Genomic DNA, 26297 nt, shown 5'->3' on the forward strand with positions numbered 1-26297 from the left:
ATATTTAACTAATATTCTAAATTTACGTATGTGATAAAGGTTTTGGATTTATAAATTAATTTATAAAAGAAATAATAAAATTGAATATGTAGAGTCGTAAAGCTTTGTCTACCAATTACCTACTGTTAAATCTCTACTTAACAATTACTGTTTAATATCTACTTAATAAAACATTACAATTATACTTATAGTTCATAATATTTATTAATGCAATTTGATACCTACAAACCTAACAATTTCCTTAGATTTCAGTTCAAAAAGTTATTAGGCGAATTATATAACTAGTTACGTAGGTACGTATAGTTATATTATATTTCACAGTCACTAAATAATTTAAATCTCTGCATTAAAATTATATAGTGACCTCTTAATAGATACCTAAATATGCAACCTAAATACATTGCTAAAGACAGACAATTTGAAGGTGGTAGAACCCTTTGTGAACACCTCCACACCTATTTCTGCCTAATAACAGCAGTGTTAGGCGCTGCTGTGTTTCGTTTTGAAGGGTGTGGTAAGGGAGACAGACTTTTCCGAGGCGTTCCAACTTAGTCCTCAAGGGTAGCGGCGCATCTGTGACCGACCTCAGGTAGGAATATCTTATCCTATCTGGGGTTGATTACAGATGTTCATGGGTGGCAGTAGCCACTTACCATCAGGTGGACTGCATGCTCGTCTGCTACTCTTTATTATAAAAAAAAGCGCCATTCCATCGCATCTACACCTAAATTAGAATTACAGTAATAAATAAGTAAGAATAAGTAGTTAGGTATGTAAAATAATATTATATTTCACAGTCACTATATAATTTAAATCTCTGTATTTAAATTATATAGTGACCATCTTAACACATAAATATGTCAACCTTAATACATTGCTAAAGACAGCCCCATTCCATCGCATCTACCTTAATTAGAATTACAGTAATTACCTACAATGGGTTCCGAAAGCAATTACGTCCGTGCACGTAGTAACAGAACGTAGACAAACACGTTAATGGCGCAAATCGCTCGCCACCGCACACGAGCCCATTAACTTGAAAACTCAATAAACATCATTGTTCCAACGCTTAACTAGGAAAATAACCCGCTACAGCCGCTCGGGGCCGCTTTGGCCCGATCTTCAACTCGCCGCGACCTCTAATATTCATAAGTCAATTTCCTGCCCCATTAATACGTAACGAAGTAGCGCAAATGGCCTTATCGCTTGTGCGCGATTACTTGCTCGCCGCTCTCTTACATAATTCAACGTATTAAACGAAATTGTTTAAACCTTATTGCTCGATTACGTTTCTCCACCCCGGGCACGCCTCGTTTCCCGCCGCCAATCGGCTGACGGGAATCTTGCCCCCACCCTAATCGCCCCCCCTACGTCCCCGCCCGTTCCCGGTTTCAGTCCGCGCTCCGAACTTGTGACGTTCCGATGTTAGGCCGCGACGGACGCTGCGACCGCGCTTGCGTACGGATTACAGTGCGCGCTGACGGGTTAACTTTCAGTTTTGCAACTACACAACCAATCATACTTCGAAAATAAATCTGTGTCTAAAAACATTTTACACGGACAAAGCAGTGTGTGCGGTGTAGTGTTAAGTAGACTTTTAAGATTTTCGTAATGTCACGATTATCTAAATAGACGCTATGACGATGCTGGCGATGGCGCGAGGGTCCGAGGAACGGAGGGATGAGGACACGGAGACGGAGGCTGAGGGCAACAACGAGGTGGACGTGGTCGGGGTGGAGGAAGCCGCGCCAGTAGACCTGACGAGGCGGCTCGGTCTCACGAGACCAGATAGACCGGCGATCGCCTTCTCCGTGGAGAATATCCTCGATCCGACGAAGTTCACTGGCAGAACTGAAGTCCCGCTACGGTACGACGAGCACTACTGGAGACCACATTATGATAGAGATGACAGTGATTCTGGTAAGTTACTAAGAGTTTGAAAAATACCAATAGGTATATTGCGTGTGATAGCCTAGTTAACAAACTCGGCCTCTCGATCGAGGGGTCCGAGGTTCAAACCCCAGGCACGGTAATCAGATTTTTCAAAAGTTATGTGCGCATTAGAAATTAATTATCACTTGCTAAACGGTGAAGGAAAACATCGCGAGGAAACCTGCATACCTGAGATATATAAAAAAAAAAACTCAAAGGTATGTGAAGTCTACCAATACGCAGTTGGCCAGCGCGGTGGACTATGGCCTAATCCTTCTCATTATGAGAGGAGACGTGCCCAGCAGTGGGACAGTAATGGGTTGTTGACGATATTGCGTGTATTATCGCTGATATACTTATAAGGCGACCATCTTAATCCTTTGTGACAATTGTGATCGGCTTCGGGTAGAGCCACTGTTTTATGTGGCGTTGGTTATAGATGTACAAAGGCGGTAGTGCCTACTTAACTTCAGGTGGACTGTATATCCCTTTGCCACTTTGTTACGATAAAAAATCCTTAAAACGCCTTATTTGTTCTACATTTATGTAGATTTTGAATAAAAAAAAATTAAAATATGTTGCTTACTCGCCAATTTGATCATTATTAGTTTTTTGAAATCTAATTAGTATCTTGTTGTACTTGAAAAGAAGTTGCCGTGTTATAGTTTTGTAAAAGCGTATTTGTAAAAAAATATCTAAAGGCCTTGAGAAAAACTTTTTTGCTTTTATTCGACTTGGCGGAGGCACTGCCGTGCCCCCAGGTCTATGTAGTGGGATCTAATAATTTTTTATGTACTTATTAGAAAATAAAATAATATTTTCAGTTTAAAATTGTAAATACATAGTTCGTTTTTGACAATATACGAATACTTAACTCTTTTAATACTATTTACATTAAAAATAACAATGTGTGCCTATAAATCATTTCATTTATTTATATATTACTCTAACAACGTACAATATAGAATACAATATAAATCTGATACCGAAGAATATAGTGGTAGAGCCGTCTCTACATTTTACGACAAATTGAGAAGAGATTATTTCGTAGTTGTAGTCCTCATGTAACCAACATTTGGTAAAGATATGATATAATATGAATCTAGGTAAATATTTTCATGACATAATAAAAATTTAAACTTTAATAAAATATAAATATAGGTATATAGTTTTATACCAACCTAATAAAAATAAAAAAATGCAATAACAAATAAAATGTTGCTGTATGAAATAATAAGAGCTTATTTATATCTTACAAGATTTCTTATTAGCAAATGAGTCGTAAATTTCTTAAATCAACAATTTTATTAATTATATAGTGCATAGGTATATAATACATACAATTATAGGTTATAGATATAATAATATATTTTTGTTTTTAAATACTTATTTTATTATATTTCCACTGGAACACATGCGTTACCTCTGAGAACTAAATTGAAATCGGCCATTGAAAAGTATGTCTCCCTTACCACACCCTTCAAAGCAGAACACGGCAGCGCTTAACACTGCTGTTATTAGGTTGAAATAGGTGTACCGCTGGTGCCGCCGGACTTAAACCACGGAGGGTTCTACCACCTTTAAAATCTAAATCTATCTAGTCTAAATTCAGTAACCCTTTGTAAATGGTATAGGTATGGTGACTTCGTTGACTTAACGTAGATAGGGATTGGTAGGGATTAGGGCATACTGTTGTTTGTGGTTTAAACAAGTAGGGTGCCTACTGTAGGCATAGTACGGTAATAAGGTATTAAGCTTAAACGGGAGTGATAGCTTACTGGTATGAATTACAGAGCCGAGTCCGGGCTTCATATTCCTAGGCTTTTTAATTTTTGAACATTGTATTTTAGAAATGTTTATTTTTGTGTGTTTTAACGGTGAAGGAAACATATAACGAAAACACCTACATACCTGAGATTTTTGTAAAAGAACTTTCACAAAAATGTGTGATGTCTGTCAATTCACATTTGCTCAACGTGGTTGACTATCTCAATTCTATAAAAGGAGACCCGTTCCCAGCAGTGGGATAATAAACGGTAAATGAAAGATGTTAATATCGAGACAAGAAGTATAACATGGTATATAAGGTGTCTACAAAATATCTATTTTTAAATATTTATTTTTAGATTAAAAGAAATTACAAACAGTAATCCAATCTCATAACTTTTAGTAGCAATGCTTCTCTTATATGGAGATACTCACTAATATAATATAGTAGATATAAATACTTATATAGTACACATTATAGAGGAAAATAATATTTTGTTTGCCACGGCACGTGTCTGACACGCTCTATGTCTGTTGTATAAATGAACGCAAATACATAGGATGGCTCATATTATGGAGGACCTACCTATATCTGCTTTATCAAGTCTCAGCTTATTATTGTTATGCAGAAACAAATGTGACGGTGGTACCATCATAATAGAGCTCTACCACATTTATTGTTGGAGGTGGTAGAAATTTTCCTGTTTCGACTCCGGAGGCATTACCGCCATACCTATTGCTGCCTTACAAAATGAGTGTTAGGCGCTGCTGTGTTCCGGTTTGAAGGGTGTGGTAAGGGAGACATATTTTTCCAAGGCATTCCAGCTTAGACCTCAGGGGCAGCGGCATCTGTGGCCGATCTCAGGTAAAACCCCAATCCTATCTAGGATTGATTATAGATGTCCATGCGCCCCTCACCATCAAGTCCGCATGCTCGCTACTTCTATAAATATAAAGCCACAAAAAATAGCGGACTCTACAAATTGGCTTCAACGATTTAGCGAATAAATAATTTAATGACTATAATACCCTTTTTGCTCCTCGATTGGCAATTCAGAGCGATCATTATTTTATTGGGCGCTTGATTGCCTACGTGACAGTGCTTAAGGCATTGGTGCTCAACCTTTTTAAATTAAATTGTAGAGTAAACTGGCTGTGATTTTGAAATAGTTAATAGAGTTTCAGAGCGAATTATTACGGGAATGTAATTTTTAATTAGAATTGGTAGACATGGCATATTCTAAATGGCGTTTTCTAAATGTTTCTAATCTGAAATTTCTATGAATTATGTTTCTTTGTGTGATACCAAAATATTGTAAATGGTTTTTTTTTAAATAATAGGTAGCAACAATCTACAAACTTATAAAGAAAATTATAAAATAGTGTTAATAATTTTAACATTACAACCATTTTATAATCAACTTATGCTAAATTATACTTATTTGTATTTAAATTATAATTAAAACACCCTTTAAATGTCACTTTTGCGTATTTAATTTGGAAATAATTTTATTAAATTGCATTGTTCTTGCATACAAACTATTACCGGCAGTAGGGAATTTACAGATGTTTTATCTGGAAAATAAGATCGACACTTTGAGAACAACAAAACAGGATTTTAAACTTCTACTCAAGGAAATATAGCTTTTGTTATCATTGACTACTTTATTTGCTAGTTCAATGCAATGTTATGTTTGTTTTGTGACAGCCACGTCTCAATCAAGTACGTGATGGAAATTATATGTAACAAAAGTGTCTGCACCGGAACTGTTTGGTGGTTACTGCTTGTCTTATACTTAAAGATGAACTATAGCGAGATAGTTATGTTTGCTGTTTAACGCTCACACTATAAACTTACGCTAAATTGTGCTTATGTATCCTTAAAAAATCTTTAAAACATACTTTAAATGTCACTTTTGCGTGTTCAACTTGGAAATTATTTTATTAAATTTCATTGGCCTTGCATAAAAACATAAAGGACATTACCAACCGCAATACCTAACTTAGGTAAAGGTATTTTTATACCGATATTAAGATGGCCGACAGTTTGAGAACCTCTGAACGGGATATTAAACATTTGACTGCTCAAGAAAACATAGCTTTTGTTATCAAAAACACTACTGCTCTATTTGCTAGTTCAATGCAATGTTGTTTGTGTTTTGACAGCCACGTCTCAATCAAGTACGTGATGGAAATTATATGACAAAGGTCTGTCTACACCGGAACTATTTGGTGGTAACTGCTTGTCGTATAGCCAAATATAAACTAACTCGAGGTAATGTTTGCCGTTTAACGCTAATATGAATATCTATCATTTGATGTTTCCCTAACAAAGATGGAAATTTGACTATATCTACTCTGAAGAATTGACAAATGTCCATTTGTGGTAAAAGCTTTGGATGGATTAATTACTAATAAAGCCGCACCTAAGGGTTATAATTAGTGGTAGAATAATATGAGTCTGGCGGCGACGCCCTTACAACTATATTCCTGAAGTAAAATTTAATTAAGGGAATTAATTTACAGTAATGAAATAAAATTATTTATTAAACAATTATGGACTCGTATATTAATTCCAATAAAATCATTTATTGTAACAATAACATTGTATTCTTCATTAATATTTTAGAACTGATTAACTCCGAAGCGATCTCGCTACGGGGTCAGCGAATCTTACGAAAATATTTTTAAGCCGTTGAAACCGTAGAATAAATAGTTGTTATTAATATGTGGATCGTGATATGGTTTAATATTAATTATTTTATAATTATGATTTTACTTTTCCGAGACTTTCCGACTTTCCGACAGACTTTTCCGAGGCGTTCCAGCTTAGTCCTCAGGGGTAGCGGCGCATCAGTTGCCGACCTCAGATAGGAATATCTAATCCTATCTGGGGTTGATTACAGATGTCCATGGGCGGCAGTAGCCACTTACGATCGGGTGGACTGCATGCTCGTCTGCTACTCCTATATTATAAAAAAAAAAAAGACAATTAGAATAGAAAACGACCCTAACTAAGCCGTCGCATTTTTTTGCATCGACATCTACCTACTACTTGCAAACTATGCTTCGCTATTAGCTATTCGCTGTTATTAAGACAAGCGGGCGACGTGCCTTATAATAGTTATACCAATTGCCAACAGTATCAAATAATAATACTTACCTATTATACGAATAAAAAATTGATCATGAGCTTTTATAGGTTCCGAGTTATAATATCGTGACATTGGTATGGTCACTTTGTTTTAAAGGTGGTAGAACCCTTTGTGGTTCGACTCCGGCGGCACCACCGCCACAACTATTTCTACCTAATAACAGCAGTGTTAAGCGCTGCTGTGTTCCGGTTTGAAGGGTGTGGTAAGGGAGAAAGACTTTTCCGAGGCATTCCAGCTTAGTCCTTAGGGGTAGCGGCGCATCTGTGGCCGACCTCAGGTAGGAACATCTAATCCTACCTGGGGTTGATTACAGATGTCCATGGGCGGCAGTAGCCACTTACCATCAGGTGGACTGCATGCTCGTCTGCTACTCTTATATTATATAAAAAAAAAACTTTGTACTGCGCAATTTTGTGGTTAAAACGTCATTAGTTTTTAATATAATTAACTCATTTTTATAAAAAAATCTTTTTGGGCGCGGCATGGCTTGCATTTGCTGAATTTCAATTTTAAGATAGGAATTATTTTTTTCATACTGTTATGTAATATCTAGGTGTTGAATTAAGATATTATATAGATGTATACTTCCACAATTATTTCATATTCACATTAACGTTTCCACAATCATCATTATATTATGACATATACCTTTGGGTCTTGGTGTAGGTATATACTTCTTTTAACTCTAATACGAGAATATGAACGACAACCCACGTCAGCCATTGCTGATGTTTGGCGGCTGTCGCTAACGATAGCGTGCGATAGTCGTCAGCAATCATGACTTTTCATTTGTCGCTGACTTTAAGCAATATAAATTATTAGCCGATGGTTGTCGCGTGCCGTCGCCAGCGACTTTCAAAGCTTTCATTAGCGACGGGTAGCGTAGTCGGTGATGTCTGTTTCGTACCGCTCATGTATTAACTTATTGTGGCCCGTATGTTATATACCTAAGCTAGCATGCATCTTATAACTACACGTACAGTCAGCTCCAAATATAGATGAACTGATTAAGTTTTCAATAATACCTATACACCCAAACTTTCATAAATAGCTAAACACTATTATGATACTAGGAGCGTTTAGTTACTTATGAGCGTTTGGGTGTATAGATATTTTTGGACTTTGATCTGCTCATCTATTACTGGAGCTGACTGTACCTAACTACCTAATTGTTATACCACACCTTTCAAAATAGTAGCAGTTTATTCCAATGCAGTTTTACAATATGATTCAGAATATTATTTTAGGAATCAAAATACCCCAGTGTTGCCAATTCTGTGCGTTAAATGATGTTTCCGGTAAATTCGCTGGCAGATTTATTTGGCAACAAATATAATAAATAATTGTTTCGAAGTAAATAAATTATGTCTGCATATCTAAATACCGTTTATGTGAACTGTTATAAACTTTATACCTACAATAACAGCATAAGTAGGTAGAAAAGTACTTAAGAAAGATATCTAACTTTTTTTTTATAATATAGGAGTAGCAGACGAACATGCAGTCCACCTGATGGTAAGTGGCTACTGCCGCCCATGAACATCTGTAATCAACCCCAGATAGGATTACATATTCCTACCTAAAGTCGGTCACAGATGCGCCGCCGATACTCTTGAGAACTAAGCTGGAACGCCTCGGAAAAGTATATCTCCCTTACCACACCCTTCAAAACGGAACACAGCAGCGCCTAACACTGCTGTTATTAGGCAGAAATAGGTTTGGCGGTGGTGCCGCCGGAGTCGAACCACAAAGGGTTCTACCACCTTCAAACTGTTTTAGAGTAGGTATCTACCGTGATTCAATGACAAGAAATAAAACCTTTATAATTTTATTGCGTTACAGTGGTCTGTCACTCTATCGTAACATTGAAAAACTTCGTTAACTTATTTTTGACGGTGGTAAAACCCGTTGTGGTTTCACTCCAGAGGCACCTTCGGCACAGTTTTCTGCCTAATAGCAGCAGTGCGGCGCTGCTGCTTTTCGCTTTGAAGAGTGTAGTAAGAAAGACATAATTCAATGCGTTCTAACTTAGCAGGGGTATCGTGTAATACTGCTAGTCCCCTCTGAATATAGTAATGAGTCGCCTCGCCACAGCAAATTGTATTACTACACCTGCTCGCAACAACTTCAGAGCGGACTAGCAGTTTGGCGGGGATTATTGCTGCGTAACTGTGTCTCGTAGGACTCTATATTATATGGCGTCGATCACGGATATGAGTATCTATGGGCGGTAGTATCCACTTACCACCAGGTAGACTGCATGCTTGTAGTCGACTACGTGGCGGTTTACTACCCTTATATTATAAAGTAAGGTTACTTATTTAAATACGTAGGTACTGAAGAAAAATATCTAGCCCTTTTAGAGTTCCGTAGGTAAATGATAAAAATAAAAATTATAATTGCGTTATGTTGGTTTGTTTCCATTGTAGAATACCTAAATATTTAAATTAAAAATAGGTTTCAATTATGGGTTCGTTGGTGGATGAGTGCAAACTATGTGGACTAACTTCTCGTTTGGTACCTAGGTATAGTACGCGCCAAACTGCTAGTCCGCTCTGAAGTTGTTGCGAGCAGTAGTCATACAATTTGCTATGGCGACGAGATTCATTTCTATATTCAGCGGACTAACAGTTTTACGCAGATTATGCCTGAGTACTTATATTTCATAAAACACAAAAAAAACAAAAACGTAAACTCTAAAAGTGAAACGCCACGGATATTTGTTATCTGTGTCCAATGTCCTCCGGAAGTAGTAAACTCATCGTCACCTCACAGCTGTCCGAAGAAAGCGCAAATTGATTTATTAAAACAACATAATATTCCTTGTCATAAATTATTGGGTCTGTTTTTATAAGCTTTTGTAGGACAATCTTGTTGTGTGTTTTTGAAATAAATTTTGTAAGTTTTATTACCGGCGATACGAAGTCTTACGTGTAAGAGTATATTTCCATATCAATACTTTTTAATTAAATTATTTTAATAAGAGTCTATTTAATTATTTTAATAAGAGTCTATTTATTTAATTATTTTAATAAGAGTCTATCTGGGGTTTATTACAGATGTCCATGGGCGGCAGTAGCCACTTACCATCAGGTGGACTGCATGCTCGTCTGCTACTCTTATATTATAAAAAAAAAAAAAAAAAAAAAAAAAAAAATTGGTGGTGAGTAGCAATGTAACCAGGTGGACTGACGACCTGAAGCGGACGGCGGGTAACCGCTGGATGCAGACGGCCCAAGACCGGTCGGAGTGGCGCAGACTAGGGGAGGCCTATGTCCAGCAGTGGACCAGTAAAGGCTGATGGATGGATGGATGGAGCAATGTAATGTTGCTATATATAAAGGCGTGTTAAAAGAAAAAGATGGATATTATATGTTTTGAGAGAATAAGATGTAATAGAATGGATTGTCAGAGAAAATATAAGAATGGAGTTGTTATCTTTTATTATGAGTATATATAATAGTCTTTCTTGAATAATGAGTTTACATACGTAGGTACCACAGATTTCTGTTACTACATTTGTTAGATCAAACAAAAGATGGGCGAACCCTCTTAAACAAGGTATTGAAGCTTACTAAATTCTACTAATTTCAGTAGTGTTTGAAAGGTGGTAGAGTCCGTATGGTTCAACCGGGGTGGGACTACCGCTACACCTCATTTCTAGTGTGAAGCAGTTATTTCAAAGGAAATGGGGCATATTTTTTAAAAACTAACAAAAACTCGACTGCTTACAAATATAGCTTATCTCACTCCCACAACTTAAATGAATTTAACGGCATAAAATTCGTCAAGCCGTTTGGGCTCTAAGCCGTGCCAAAGAATGAGACGTACATTACATACCTACATACGTTCAATAAACATTACCCTCCGTAGTCAGGTTTTTTTTATAATATAGGAGTAGCAGACGAGCATGCAGTCCACCTGATGGTAAGTAGTTACTGCCGCCCATGGAGATCTGTTATCAACTCCAGATGGGATTAGATATTTTTACCTGAGGTCGGCCACAGATGCGCCGCTACCCCTGAGGACTAAGCTGGAACGCCTCGGAAAAGTCTGTCTCCCTTACCACACCCTTCGAACCGGAACACAGCAGCGCCTAACTCTGCTGTTATTAGCCAGAAATAGGTGTGGCGGTGGTGCCGCCGGTGTCGAACCACAAAGGGTTCTACCACCTTCAAAAGGTTATTTCAGGTAAACAAAATTTCAATACGAGCTTGAATAATTTGTATTACAAAATGGAACCCTGAAAACAGGGTTCACTGAAAAGCTTCGCTGTAAGTATTCGAGTTGCCATTCTAATAAATTACCAAATCGCATCAAGATATCGTTTATGGCGTCCGTAAACCCATTAAGATAGCTGATACTGATAGTTTATGTCATGTTGCAATCATTCCCGTCCTACCGATAGGAGCTTTGATCGTTTTGAAAATCTGTATAGATATGTAGATTGTAGATCTACAAAATATATAGATAGATGTATCTACATATTTCGTTGCCTGATTGTGAATGGTAGAGCTTTGAACTCTTATTTTATAATATAGGAGTAGCAGACAAGCATGCAGTCCACAAGACAGTAAGTGGCTACTGCCGTCCATGGACACTTGTAATCAACGCCAGATAGGATTATATATCCGTACCTGAGGTCTACCAAAGATGCGCCGCTACCCCTGAAGACTAAGCTGGGCGCTGTAAAAATATGTCTCCCTTACAACTCAGAACGCAGCAGCGCAGCACTCTAATAAATAACTTTACAAATTTGAAGATTTAAGTTCGAGTAGCGTGGAGAATAACTAGCTACTTCCCAGTTATGCGTAAAGATCCGTGCCCAATTGTGGGGGTTTTAAAAAGGGTTGTAGCTTTGGAAGAAATAGAACTCACAACAGTATAGTATCGAGCATAGTGATAGCTGAATTATTTATAACAATACATGAAACAAATATATTATTAGATTATTACGATATACTTACTAATAAACCTATATCTACTATTTTTAGAATAAATATTATAGACTTGATGCTAGCTATTATGTTACACACAACATAATCTAACTCCTTACTACATGTAACATATAACACAGTATCATAATAAAAGCTACATTGATATCGAAACTAAAAATAAAAATAGTGCTAAAAATCAAAAAGCTAGTTCATAAAACGCAGTGAAACGCACACAACATACGCTACGTACAACGCAATCGCCGTGAACCGAACTTACTCGATCAACTCAAAAACGCCCTTACTAAACCCGCAAACACTGAAAATAAGAACAAACTGCAGGACCCCGACGATTGGTCCACCCTAGACAGGGACAGCACTAGCCGACCCGAGCAGGACAGCCAACCCACCCTCTTTCATCCCTTTGGGCAGCAATCCGTGAAATTAGAGTCGTCTAAACGAATCTAACGATTATTTTATTATCCCTTTTACGCTAAGATTTGTTCCTTGCTCACTCAAATAAAAATAAAAGGTGACTAAGGCGTTGCGAGGGTCAGCTAACATAAATTGTACGTTACGGCCGGTGTTGGCTTTGTCCGGCCCGGGATAAGCGTGCTTCGGACGCAGCGTTTCGAAGCGTTCCGATTTTTGGAGATTATTTTAATGGTTGTGTATTTTAGACTTTGTATTTGATTCTAGGGTTTTTGTCTCTTTAATTTCTGGAAAGTTTATCTTAGGATTAGTTAATATTGAAAGAGGCCTTTAAGAATTAGCCTGGCCATTTCTGTCGGATATCCGAGGTTCTGTAGATTTTTGAAGGATTCCGATTGTAGATTGATTTAATGAGGCTACATATTTTATTCCAAATAAGGTTTAAAGGCCTTTTTTGTCTTAATTTTGTTTAGTTAGGTGCAATAAATTCCTAAAATTAGTTAGCTTTCAAAATAAATAGCTTACAAAATAAGCCAATGGGCGGTCCTTAGCCGTATAACCTTTTCTGGCGCAGCGTTTTGATTTTAATCATTACATTAATGGTAGAGTATATTAAACTTAGTAATATTTGATTGGAAATTACGTTCAAGCGAAACATTATACTTAAGGATAAACTATATCTTAAAGGCTGAAGCTCCTAAAATGTGTCATTTTTATATCGATCTATGCGCGCACTAAAAGTAACTACTCTTAGTAGGTACATAACTATATACTTTTGTGATTATCATAATATAAAGTATGTTGTTCAATTCAAATCAATGACTTTATTATGTACTAAAATTATTCCTGAGATACTTAACTAATCTTAGTTAAGCCAAAAATATAACATAGCATATCTATGCTATGTTATAATTTTGGTCTTTGGTTTTTGTATAAGGCAATTAAGGCATCTAAGATTCTATTATTTCACACTACTACTACTACTAAGGTACTAAATAATTTAAAAATGAAAAAGCCAATTGTAATAAAGTAATATTTTAAATTTCGATTTGATTAATTCAAGTCGAATGACTAAAATTTCTTAATAACAGACACAAAAACACGTTATGCTCAATTCTTTTACTACAATTCGTAAAAGCAGTTTGATAAATCAGGGGACAACTTCCTATACCTAAGTAGGTATATAAAGTATTTAGGGAATAATAAACACAACAAATTTAAAATTATAATTATATCTTAAATAGCCCACAAAATTATATATTAATCACTTAGATAAATGTTTTAAAAATTTTAACGTTTTTCTTAAAATTTAATAAAACGCATAAACTTCTAGTAATGGAAATATGTAGAATAAACCACTTAGATATACGTTTTAAAAAAAGTTTTTCTTCAAATTTAATTGCACGCATAAACTATTAAACCCGAAAATATCTACAATAAACGACTAATAAATTAACACGAAAATTAGTGTTAAACACGAAAACGCAAACTTCACAGTTAACCCTAAAACGCTTGCTATTCATAACGGAGCGACTTCAGGTTGTTTTCACGTAATTTCCGGCGTGTAATTAAAAAGTCAGTGTTGCCAACATTAAGTCCCTCATTCACAACGCCATTTCCGGTACGCTGCTTATGTAATAAACACCGGAAAGTTGGCACTTTACAGATTATTTTGAATGTCGAAGGGATGGTCGAAGCTGTTTTTGGATGTTCCGAAAATAACGGGTTAAAAGGGTGACCGGGTTATCGGAAATGGCTATTTTAGTCAAGTAGTTACATATAGAGCGTTTAGTATTATTGGGTACCTATTTATGTAACTAGTTACATGTTAGTTAAAATAGTATTATATACATATTTAACTTAAATATATTGATTGTCGCTGCTTGCTGTGCCACCGTTGCGGACAATCGTCGCCTGTCGTCAGCAACTGTCGACAAGGGTCGTCTGTAACTCATTAAAAAATCGTAGTTTCACCTATACCTACGTATTTATTTCAAGTAGTATTAAAATACAATTTGTTAAAACTATACATTCTCATTTCAGGTCATAGTAAAGATTAGTAAAGATTACTCACTCCTAACAACAAAACGTACCCAGTTTTGAGAATTGAAATAGTTGCGTAAAAAAGTTTTGCCACGGCTCCGTGCTAAAATGTTCCTAAAATATTTGAAATGATTATTTATTTATTACGTAAATTACGCAGTATTAGTTATTTATTCGTAAATTTTCTCTAAAAATGTTTTTATTTGTCAAGAATTCAAAAAAAAGAACTTAATAAAATAAGCCATTTGTGGCTTCATTAAATTTCAAGGCGGCGAAGTATCTTTACTAATCTATGTTTCAGGTATTAAACTAATTATTTTACTTGATATCTGTTAGGTCGAGAGATCACCATATCGGTGTAAAATATAGGGGTTCCGGGTTCGAACTCAGGCAGACAGATACCTAAATAAATAATTTATATTTCTGTTTCTGCATTCTGTATATATCTCTGAATATGTCTATGACACCTATAACACGAGGAGTTTCAGTGTTGGACTACACAGAGAAGCGTAACTAACGCTCGTTATCAATATCCAATCTCTCCGATCAATGTTTTGCTCTACCTTACCCATATTAAAAATGTAAATTTAACAATGTCTAGTACGAAGAAATTGTTAAACGTCGATCTTTACTTAATATTTGCATAGGTTGAATATTAATAATGGCGGTATATGCCTTCTGATACAGTACCCTTACCATGAGTTTTCAAAACATCCCACAATTGTACGTTACGTTTAGTCAATCCATTATTCTGTTCCGTTTGCTTAGTAGACTGAGTAAACGTAACAATAAGTAAGTGCTCAGTCTTTTTGTCTGCCTCACATGTTCGCAAAAAAGAGAGACAAAGCATAAAGTGCCATTTTGTTAATTGACATTTAATGATACATTACTGACACTATAGTTCTGATACAATCCGCTAGGGGCGTTGGTTGGAAATTGTATGGGCAAATACGTAAACAAATACCAAAACAGTCATATTTGTCAAAACGTAAAAACTCATGGTAAGGGTACAGGTATAAGTATACCTATGTACGAGTAAGTGCCTACGTATTAACTCGGATAGAGGCGCTATCGTTTAACAAACTGCGAACACGAACCGTTCCAACCAAATTACTTCTTCATTTTCTTCATTTAACAAATTGATGGAGAACTTCAGAATGGAGAACCGACTCTACCACTTCAACTTAAAGACGAGTATACATTGCATGGTAGAGTAGTACGCCCAAAAGATAAGGTCGATTTCGAGCGCGTGGTACCCAGTTACGCGATTTTTGACCTTAGGGTAGAGAGCTTAAAGTCGTAATGGATTGACAAGGGTGGAAGGGGATTGCGGTCTAAGTTTGTAATTAATAAACCCTCTCGATTACAAGTGCCTTTCCTCGGGTTTAGGGAAGCGTAGCGTCTGTGCGGATTTTAGAACTCTAAATTATATCCAAATTAAGCTTTGAACTCTATAGTTATGTTGTGTAACTTAATGGAGCTTAAGTTGGTATGTTCATTAATATATTAAAAAGCTTTTGTTAGGCAAATAGTTTTTAGGTATAAACAATGTATACCTAAAAACTATTTGCCATCCTTTTTTGAAATCAGCTAAAAATCTTATATATAAAATTCTCGTGTCACAATGTTAGTTACCGTATTCCTCTGAAACGGCTTTACCGATTTTCACCAAATTTCATATATATAGTAGGTCTGAGAATCAGCTACTATTTTCATACCCCTAAGTGAAAAGAGTTGTTCACCGTTAACATTTTTTTATTTATATGGCAACACAACGTTTGCCGGGTCAGCTAGTTTTAACTATAAATTGCTGTCTGTATACACTCATAATTTTGCATTAAAATTCCTTGTGCCGTGAATGGTATTAACATGCACTAAGATAAGTAGGTACCTATCTAAACACCCAAACCCCGGAAAGTTACCTACATTTTTGTCTGAGATTCTCTAAAAATCTGCCTGGCTTAGAATCGAATTAGATTCTACCTCGGCAGGTAAGATTGTTAGTTAACTCCAAATGATATGTGCTCTTATTTGAAATTTCGATCTTTAATGATTTTTTTAGATCTTATTATGCATCTATTTGCGAAAAATGAAGTGGCCTCCATGACAGTGTATCCATAACTGTCGAACCACAAGATGTTCTATCATCTGTAAATAAATAATAGGTAATTATTGTAAAAACAAAAATCCCGACTCCTATATATAGCCTGCGTTACTCCCACAATTCCGCCGTTTGGGCTGCATGACGATCCTAAGAATGAGACATACGTACAGGTAAAACATACATACAAACATTACCCTCTATAGCCAGATAAAAACAATCTAGCTGTAATAAAATTGTCAAACATATTCATTTTTCCTTCTTAGTAAAAAACTCTAGTAATGAAAATAATTAGAAAAATTAAATCCCTGAATTTGTAATACTTTACGGTCCTTTGCGTATTAAAATGTCGCATTGACATTAATCTAAAAAAGTAAGCATTCAATTTGTAGTACTCATATATAATTTATGTGGAGTACTTTCGACATGTCAACGGTTTTCACACAAACGTCAGCCCCCATCCCCTACACGGCTTTACGCAAATCCCATCCCCTGTTTACAACCCCGTGAGATAATGCCAGCTCGACCACCTTGCTCTGTAGGCTTCGAACTTTTATAATCTGTGTAGTTTGGATGGCATTGCGTTTAAAAAATATAGTTTGTTTTTTTTTCTGAGTACCGGAAGTTTTATAATCTGTTCAGTGGATTGGAATGTCATTCTATTTCAAATTATAAAATTGTCTTTGGATAGAGTTATTTTTTTGCTTTACCAGATATGTCTGTGCTTTACATTTTTTTGTTACATTACTTTACTTATATCACATTGATGGGTATTTTTCCACAATTGAAAAATATCCGAAGAATATTACACTACTACAATGCAAAGGTTTTGCTTTTACAAATAAAGTGTATGAAGGGAAACATTCTGGTATACGACGTTCAGTTAGTAAAACATAGCAACGCTCGGTCGATCGCAACGATCGGTTACAGATAACCGATCTCAGTTAGGACTTTTAGGAATAATCTTATCTGGGATTGATTACCATCAGGTGGACCGCTTGCTTGCTTACTATTTCAATTTTATAAAAAAAGTAATGCCATTTTCCCGGCGCATTACATACATAACTTAAGTACCTACCGATAACAGATACATAGATATTGGAACATCATCACTTACAACGTTACAATACATCTTATACTATATTGAAATTACAATATTGTGTAGACAGAATTTAGTGGCTACATTCTATTGTCATCACATGACAACAGAATGACAAATGCCGTCTCCAATTCCGAACGTTGTCAGCTTGTTACGTTGGTGCGGCAATATAACTATAGACGCGGCAATATGACATGGCAAATACAATATGAGTTGAGAATTGATGTCTGTTTAGACAACATGTTTTGTAGGTATTCTGTTTAGTACATATTTCTGAAGTCGGCGCTCATATTAGACACGCTGTTTACATCGTTATCCAACGAAATATATTGAGCGCCGAATTAGACACGCACACATATTAGACACGCTGTTTACATCGTTATCCAACGAAATATATTGAGCGCCGACTTCAGAAATATGTACTAAACCAACATTTATTCGAATTATTTTTTACTTTGTAGTGACATAGAAGTCGGTTGTATTTTTTGTTAAAAATTTTTTTAAAAGTAGAAAATAAAATATTAACTTAAAAATAATATGGAAAATTGACAAATATAAGCATGGAGCAGTGATACATCAGTTTGAAATTCGGTATGTCGCGAGGTCTGTCACATAGGTACATGAATTTAATTAAGAAAATCATTAATGCTAGTCTCGGATTAGAACCTAAGACACCCTGAGATTATTTTATTTATACGAGTATTTAGAAGCACAAGTATTTTAGCACTTATATTTTTATGATATTGATTTCAACAACGGATTGATTAGTGTGTCGTAGGACTGCGGATGGATCTACAACTTAAATCTTTCCGATAATTTTATGTAACTTCGCTTTTCATGTTGTATATCATGGGACATGCAAGAGTAAAACAAATGTCCCTGTAGTTCCAGGACCAGAATAGGGCTACGGTATCCCCTGCCTGTCGTAAGAGGCGACTAAAAGGGGGCTTCCGGGGTTGCGGGCGGCAAGAGTGGGAACTCGAACCGCCCAGCCAGCGACCCCGGGAAGGAGGGCGGTATGTGTGGTCGCATACCGTCGTACGCACCAGAGGCTAAGAGGACTCCGGTTGCGTTACTTTGGAGATCCCGGAGCCCTCTACGCAGCGCCGAGGACGGCCACCGGGGGGGTTTTAGTGCGGTAAGAGTCCCACATAACTCTGTGTCGCTCCCACGGCACCGGGTACCTTTTGAAGGTTTCTCCCTCGATAACAAAAAAAAGAGTAAAACCAAATTCTGATATTCCTGCTCGATCCTCTTCTGAACAAAGAAGAACAAGCCTGTGTTACATCATAATGGGTCCTCCCTTTGAGTGGTCACATTTTAAACAATTTGCTATCACTTATGATCCAACTAGAACAGCAGCGTTTAAAACTGCAATAATAATAGAGAAATACTGTGACAACGGTACTACAGTTGTTTGAAAATGTGTTGTGAATGTATTAGTATCGATTATTTATAGTATTTTAATACGGCGTCAATTAGCGAGGCGCGCTTGGCGGACTGCACGCGGAACAACTTGGCTACGGACAGATTGACGAGCTACGGACATTCTGCTTTGTCAAATCAGCTCTGACTAACGTAGGGCTGTCACATTTTAAATTTGAGTTAAAATATCATGTAAAATGCTATTTATTCCGCAGTTCAAATTTGGGTCCGATTCTCACGGTATTTACTTATACAAAATTAAAAAAATATGTCTATAATTCCAACATAATTACAATTTTTTAAACTTATTTATGTGTACTTTTTACGATGCCAAAATTTGTTTTTTATAGTACAGAAGCAGAAAATTTGTATTTGTAATAATAAATCAAAATTCTGATATTATTGATTGATCTGTTTGTGAACAATGAAAAACATAGGCCTGTAACATCTCACAGGAGAAGACCTCCGAATAAGATGTCAAATTTCAAATAACTAGGCTGACACTGTAATAATAATGTAGAAACAGTGTGACAATGGTACTAAACGCGTAGTGAATGTATTATTATCGATTGTTTATAGTATTTTAATATAGCGTCAATTAGCGAGGCGCGCTTGGCGGACTGCACGCGGAACAACATGGCTATGGACAGATTGACGAGCCACGGACATTCTGCTTTGTCAAATCTGCTCTGACTAACGTAGGGCTGTCGTAGTAGCGTAGGGACATTTTTAACTCGAGATTAAGTATGTTACAGTTTAAAATTGATTTAGAATTAAATAAAATCTGTCTACAATTATAACATAATCACAATTTTCTACACATACTTTTGTCTATTTTTGCGATTTTAAGACGTATATACTTTTATGTGTCAAAATAAAAAAAATGTAATTGTTATAATCAATCAGAATTCTAATATTCCTACTAAATCCGTTTGTGAGCAATGAAGAATACAGGTCTGTGTTACATTACATAGGCGCAGACTTCCTATAAGAGGTCAACTTTTACACAACTTTCCTATGACTGTTATGATCAAACTAGAACGGAAGCACTTAGTACTGCAATAATATTACAATAATAATGTGACAACGGTTCTACAGTTGTTTGAAAATGTGTTGTGAATGTATTAGTATCGATTATTTATAGTATTTTAATACGGCGTCAATTAGCGAGGCGCGCTTGGCGGACTGCACGCGGAACAACTTGGCTACGGACAGATTGACGAGCTACGGACATTCTGCTTTGTCAAATCAGCTCTGACTAACGTAGGGCTGTCACAGTACAAATTTAGATCCGAATCCCGCAATATGTACATACAAATCTAATAATATTTTTGACTTAGGTCTCGCAGTATGTACTTCACAAAATTAAAAAATGCTGTGTATAATTCCAACATAATAAGTTTTAAACTTTAATTTTGGTTATTTTTGCAGTTGTGTATATAAAATTATCTTTAATTATCTTTATTGTATGTTTTAAGAGCTGTGGATTTTATAATAATTAAATAAATAAATAAAAAGTTGGGGGCTTCGTAAAGGGTAAAAATAGGACGTAAGCCTCCGCTTTCTATCCGTCTGTAATGGGAGATGTAATTTATCCGAGAGATACAAGTCATATGAAATCCTAGAATGATATAAAATCGCCACCTATAACGCTCTAATCAACCTGATGTTGCGAATAAAATTGAAGGAAAAACGTTTGATAATTTCTTCGTATACATTGTCAAATTTTATTAAAAATTGCATAGATTTATTATTACTAATGGATAACAGTCAACCCTAGTTAAGCCTGCTGTCCAGTGCAATGACGATAATCATTAAACTCTAATTTAAGTGCAATCAGATTTAATTACATTGTAAGTACCTTTGATCTCACAATTAAACAACCGTTTGATCTTTAGATTCTTTAGGACTATTGTCAACTTAATTAATTGGCTTGTTTTTGTTAGTTTTATCTTTTTAATAGACAATGGCAAGTGACATTAAATTAATATGACAGTTTTTACCATACGGACATAAAATAGTGAATCTATATAATAGGTGTAGAAAATTATAACATAATGTAGGATGAAATTTAATCGAATTATACTTTGTCTTCTTGTAAATAAGTAATATTAATTATATTTTTTTTTTGTAATTTTTATCTTAAGTTTTTTTGTTTTTATGTAACACATTCGTAGGATGATATTTGAGTGATAAAAAATAGGCAATAATATAAACTGGTATTATTCCTGAATAATACCAGTAGTTTCCTCAAATAATATCAATAGTAGGGAGTTAGCTAACTTCAAATACTTAGCAGCTTGTAAGTTTCGTATTTAGTCACATAAGTTACCATACTTATAGTCTATCTTACAGAACTCTTAGCTTGCGATATAAAACAATCCGAAAGCATCATTTAATTTAGTTCGCGTGTGTTTACGCACACGATATATCTGTCATCAGGGCATCTGCTCGTAATTTTATCGCGTTAATTCGCGCAATGTGATATGGACGACAGCCTTTAATCAAAATAACGTAAACACCACACGCCTTCAACGAAATTTAAACTTAAATACGGCAAGTAAAGAACTAATTTGGCTTATAAATATTAAAATTTCATTGTCTTAAAACATTTTCTTGTCGTAAACGTATTTTCCGATGTACCCAGCGTATTAATTTGTCTTTAGTCAATAAAATTGAAATATGATTTTTTGTATTGTCATTATTTTAATGTCTGGAGAAAGTCGTAAAATTATATTCTTGTAACGCAATGACTTTATAAATGTATACATATAGGTAGTTCTTATTATATCAAATGTCCTTCATTTCGTGTAAAAGTCCTTTACATTTTTTTATTATGAAACTTTTTGCACTGCTGCGCTCTGCTCGTGTACTTTTTTTTTCTTTTAAGTTCCGATCCAAAATAAACAATGCTATAGTGTTCCATATAGGATTGGTTAGGTTAGTTGTAATTTAAAAGAAAATATAGGTATCACCAAGCGAATAGGAACCAAAGCTTGAAGGTAGAAGGTTCCTCTCAGCCGCGGGGGCAGTGGAGAGGATATACCGGACTCTTAGCGGCTAAAACCCCACAGTGTTCCTTTGAACGCCCTTTGATCGGGATCACGGGTGATAACACTAGGAAACCTAGTATAAATTCAGACATAATCTTTATTTTAACAAACAAAAACGGAGGATATTAATTACATTAAATTTAATGTAGAAATTTCGTAGAGTATTGTTATCCATTAAAATCGGGAAACGGGAAATATACGGCAACACCGCCGTACTAATTATATTAATACATTATTACCAACAAGCCACTGAACGTTTACATCCTACATGTTATGACACAGGCGCTTTGATATCGATTTGACACTTATTAATGTTGATTTTATCACCATTACGCGGTTTCGACGCCCATTGCCTGTCAAAGCTAAATACTGCGCCAATTTTCCTAATATTTATATATCCGGCCATTAGAATCAGTATTCAACTAATTTTACTGAACACAAAACAGCTATAAATTAAACTTTAATGTTTCCGGACGCACAAATTTGCTGCCAATGTTGCCACATTAAAAATTAATAGCGGTTTTAAAACTATTTCGCACTGGCAACACGCGCCGACTGAGAAGGAAACGGATACAACCATTATATCATCTGAAAAACATGAAAATTCATATGGAAATGGTCGTAAGGAAATTATAAAATTAATAATTTATGCGATCTATATTTATTTACGTCCGATATCTTATTTTGTCGTCAACTAAAATGCCCATCATGGGTTTCAAAATAAAAGGGTTTCAGGTCATAGTCCACCGCACTAGTTATTTAAAGGAAACATAGCTAAGAAACCAATACGACTGAACGCTAAAAGAAAGAGTGTGTGTAGTCTCCTAATTCACATTTGGTCAATTCAGTGGACTACGGCATGACCCATTCTTATTCTGAGACAGTCCGGGGTTGAATACATCCAACGATAACAACAGGAACAGATGGTTAAATATGCTGTCTAGATATTATTGAACAAAATTAGGCTCCAATAATCGTAGCAAGATCCATCTTCTCAAAAATTTCTAACTTTTATTTCTTTGTTACAGTCAAAGACCATCTCCAGCATTCGGACATCGAGGCAGACGATGTGGAAACAGACGACCAAACATCCAACATGGATGACGACATCCTCACCCAATCAGACCTGGACGAGAACGGAGACCCCAAGAGCCCTACCAGCTCCAGCTCGAAGAAGGGCAAGAGTGGATCTTCTAGGGACTCGAAGGGCGGCACAAAGCCCAGAAGAGCAAGGACAGCTTTCACCTATGAACAGCTGGTGTCTTTGGAGAATAAGTTTAAAACGACGCGTTATTTATCAGTGTGCGAGAGACTTAACCTCGCGCTAAGCCTCAGTTTGACGGAAACACAGGTTGGTAACCTTTTTTTAATTAATATAGGAAACGAGCATGCAGCCCACCTGATGGTAAGCTACTGCCGCCCATGGATGTTTATAATCAATCAAATAAGATTAGCTTCTTACCTGAGGTCGGCTACGAATGCGTTTATACGTCTAAGGACTGTGTTGGAATGCTTCGGATACGTGTGTCTTCCCTACCACACCAGACAACTTCAAATCAGAACCAAATAGCGCTCAGAACTGTTCTTATAAGACTGAAAACTGGTGTGAAGTTGGTGCCTCTGTAGTCGAACCATAACAACATTCAAAACATTGACCTGTTTAAAAAAAAAATAGTTCGTATTTATTTAAGCCATTTTTCTAATCGTTTACTGATACCTATTCGTATGTATAGTTGTATAGTAAATTCATGATCATGAAGCAGTAAAAATATATCTTTAAGTCCATTATAACGATATCAATTTTATATAAAACTTTATACTAATAGGAATTTTGTCTTCAGGTCAAAATCTGGTTCCAAAATCGTCGCACCAAGTGGAAAAAGCAGAACCCTGGAATGGATGTCAACAGCCCAACGGTACCGCCGCCACCAGCTGGAGGCTTCCCTTCAGGGCACTACCCTGGAGGCCTGCTCTACTCCCACGGGGTCCCGTACCCCTTCACAGGCCCTGGACCCTACGCCCCGTACTTCCATCATCTCGCCGCGAATCACCACCATACCCACAGCAGTATAGGGCACTCACACACGTGATTGTGGCAAAGGCCTGAGTCCGAAGACTCGAGGGTCGAAGAGAACGATAGTGTGTGAGCGGACTAATTTAGAAAGTGTTTGTTATGGAACGTTCTAGTGCAATTCGAAGTGTTTAAGGTGAATTATGAATCAATTGTGATACGTACAATAAGGCTTAATGTTGTTAAAGACTCTCGTTTGAAAAGCATTGAAATTCATTTTCCCAAGTTTTTTTGTTAAGGTTTTTGATTACACATTATATACTTTAATTAGGTAAAGATAGCAAACATTAATAATGTTGATCGTATTGCCAAATTGATTCTTCTGAAGGGTTAATTACACCTTTTAGGATTCCTTGTACTTTATGTTTGAATGGATTGGAAATCTTCTAAAGGTTTACTTACACCTTTTATTTGGTGGTATTTTTGTATGAAAGATGTTTGATTTATAACATTGAATTAACTTCACTATTATTATTTTTCGTAATGGAAAACGTTCGATCGTTTTACCTCATTTATCATTAATTTCTGCCCGCGGCTTCGCCCGCGTTTAAAAGAAAATAATATGACATACTAACATACATAAAACTGAAAATTCGTACCTTAATTGGAATGACAGTGGCGCCATCTGGCGAAAATTGGTCGTACCAACTCTGAAACCTTTGTGGGCTTGATCATATGAATAGTTTACGATTCAATCCTTACTAATATCGAATAAAATAATCGATTTTTTTGGTCCAAAAGAACGATTCTCCGATTAATCGATCTTAGATCGCCATCCCTAGATCCCGTGGGATTTCCGGGATAAAAACTATCCTATGCCCTTTCTCGGGTCTCAAACTATCTTTGTACAAAATTTCATTAAAATCGGTTCAGTGGTTTACGCGTGAAGAAAAGACAACCAGACAGACAGACAGACAGAGTTAATTTCGGATTTATAATTTTAGTAAGGATTTTTCTTCTTTTTAATTCTTTAAATTTGATATTTTCATAAATGTCAATTTTTTGTTTGAAGATTACTGTTTACCAGTATCTGGAATTATTTTATACGCACGCTTTTGTGAATTTTCTGTACGGTAATTTCAACTTTTCAAACGAGGGTCATAATAGGTTAAAATTCTAAATCTATAATAATTATCTATATGTATTAGTAAATGTACTATCGACAATGTTAAACAGTTTTACAATTATTGATTCAGGATTTTTATAGTTTTGTCATTATCAAAGAAACTTTATTTCTATTTAAAATTGTATTTTTACTTATACTAAAATTGGTTTTCCATCAAAATAGCTAAATAACAAAAATTTTATCATTATCATTGTTCAAAAACGTTATTTTAAAATTGCTTTTCCATAACATTTTTTTAAACAGAAAAAATTTAAAATTGTTTTTTTTTTTAAACAAAATAATAATATATTTGTAAATATTTCAATAACAATGTGTACCGGTTGTAATTTGTAAATTAATATTAATACTAATATTTATGCGTGTATAAATATATTTACTAGTTTATAATAAGAATAATTTAAGCTATAATATAAGCTATGTGCCAAATATGTATATATCATGTTTAATTTTAGCACTTATTGTAAATTTTATCTTGTAGTTTCTAATAACGAAAACGGCTATTTTAAAACTGAATACGATTGAAAAAACTAATAACGAAAACTGCTATTATAAATCTGAATACGAATATTTTTTTTTATTTATTACTCATGAGCTGAGATACGCATAGCTAAAATATTGTAATAACAGACTATAAAATAAAATTAAATTATATTCATGAAATTTCACTTAATTATTTAACAATAAACGGTTATTTAAACAGTTAAACAGCAGTGTTAAGCAGTTTATAACGAAAACTTTTTATTATACAAACTTAATATATTTCGATTATTTATTTTGCAATGGTTAACGAAAACAATGAAGGTAACCACTTGCATTATAGTTGCAAAGAACCAAATCATGAAGAACATTATTGTACCACTTATTGTACGCTGGGCACAGATGTCATTTTAAAATGAAGATTTATACTGTCATACCCATAGATAAGTAAAGATTACTCACTCCTAACAAGAAAATGTACCCAGTTTTGAGAATTGAAATAGTTGCGTATAAAAGTTTTGCCACGTCTCCGTGCTAAAATATCCCTAAAATATTTGAAATAATTATTTATTTATTACGCAGTATTAGTTATTTATTCGTAAATTTTCTCTAAAAATGTTTTTATTTGTCAAGAATTCAAAAAAAGAACTTACTAATAAGCCGTTTGTGGCTTCATTCAATT

At 35.4% G+C, this 26297-nt stretch overlaps 1 protein-coding gene across 1 annotated transcript; it reads left to right on the forward strand.

Annotated features, from left to right (window-relative positions):
* The first annotated feature begins 1423 nt into the window (after positions 1-1423).
* Positions 1424-25102, forward strand: slou (homeodomain transcription factor slouch). Its single transcript, XM_073076584.1, has 3 exons — positions 1424-1920; positions 22970-23292; positions 23783-25102. Exons 1-3 carry the CDS (start codon positions 1638-1640, stop codon positions 24029-24031), a joined length of 855 nt encoding a protein of 284 aa, XP_072932685.1. The 5' UTR covers positions 1424-1637; the 3' UTR covers positions 24032-25102.
* Positions 25103-26297: the final 1195 nt, after the last annotated feature.

The sequence above is a fragment of the Epargyreus clarus genome, unplaced genomic scaffold (assembly GCF_041222505.1).
Source record: "Epargyreus clarus isolate Ecla_fem2 unplaced genomic scaffold, WU_Ecla_fem_2.2 ptg000002l, whole genome shotgun sequence".
Lineage (NCBI taxonomy): Eukaryota > Metazoa > Arthropoda > Insecta > Lepidoptera > Hesperiidae > Epargyreus > Epargyreus clarus.

Excerpts from the sequence above, each read along its gene's own strand:
- slou (XM_073076584.1), top strand. The coding sequence starts at position 1,638 with ATGACGATGCTGGCGATGGCGCGAGGGTCCGAGGAACGGAGGGATGAG. Across the intron at positions 1,921-22,969 it reads TAGAGATGACAGTGATTCTG|TCAAAGACCATCTCCAGCAT; the intron begins GTAAGTTACTAA and ends TCTTTGTTACAG. Across the intron at positions 23,293-23,782 it reads TCAGTTTGACGGAAACACAG|GTCAAAATCTGGTTCCAAAA; the intron begins GTTGGTAACCTT and ends TTTTGTCTTCAG.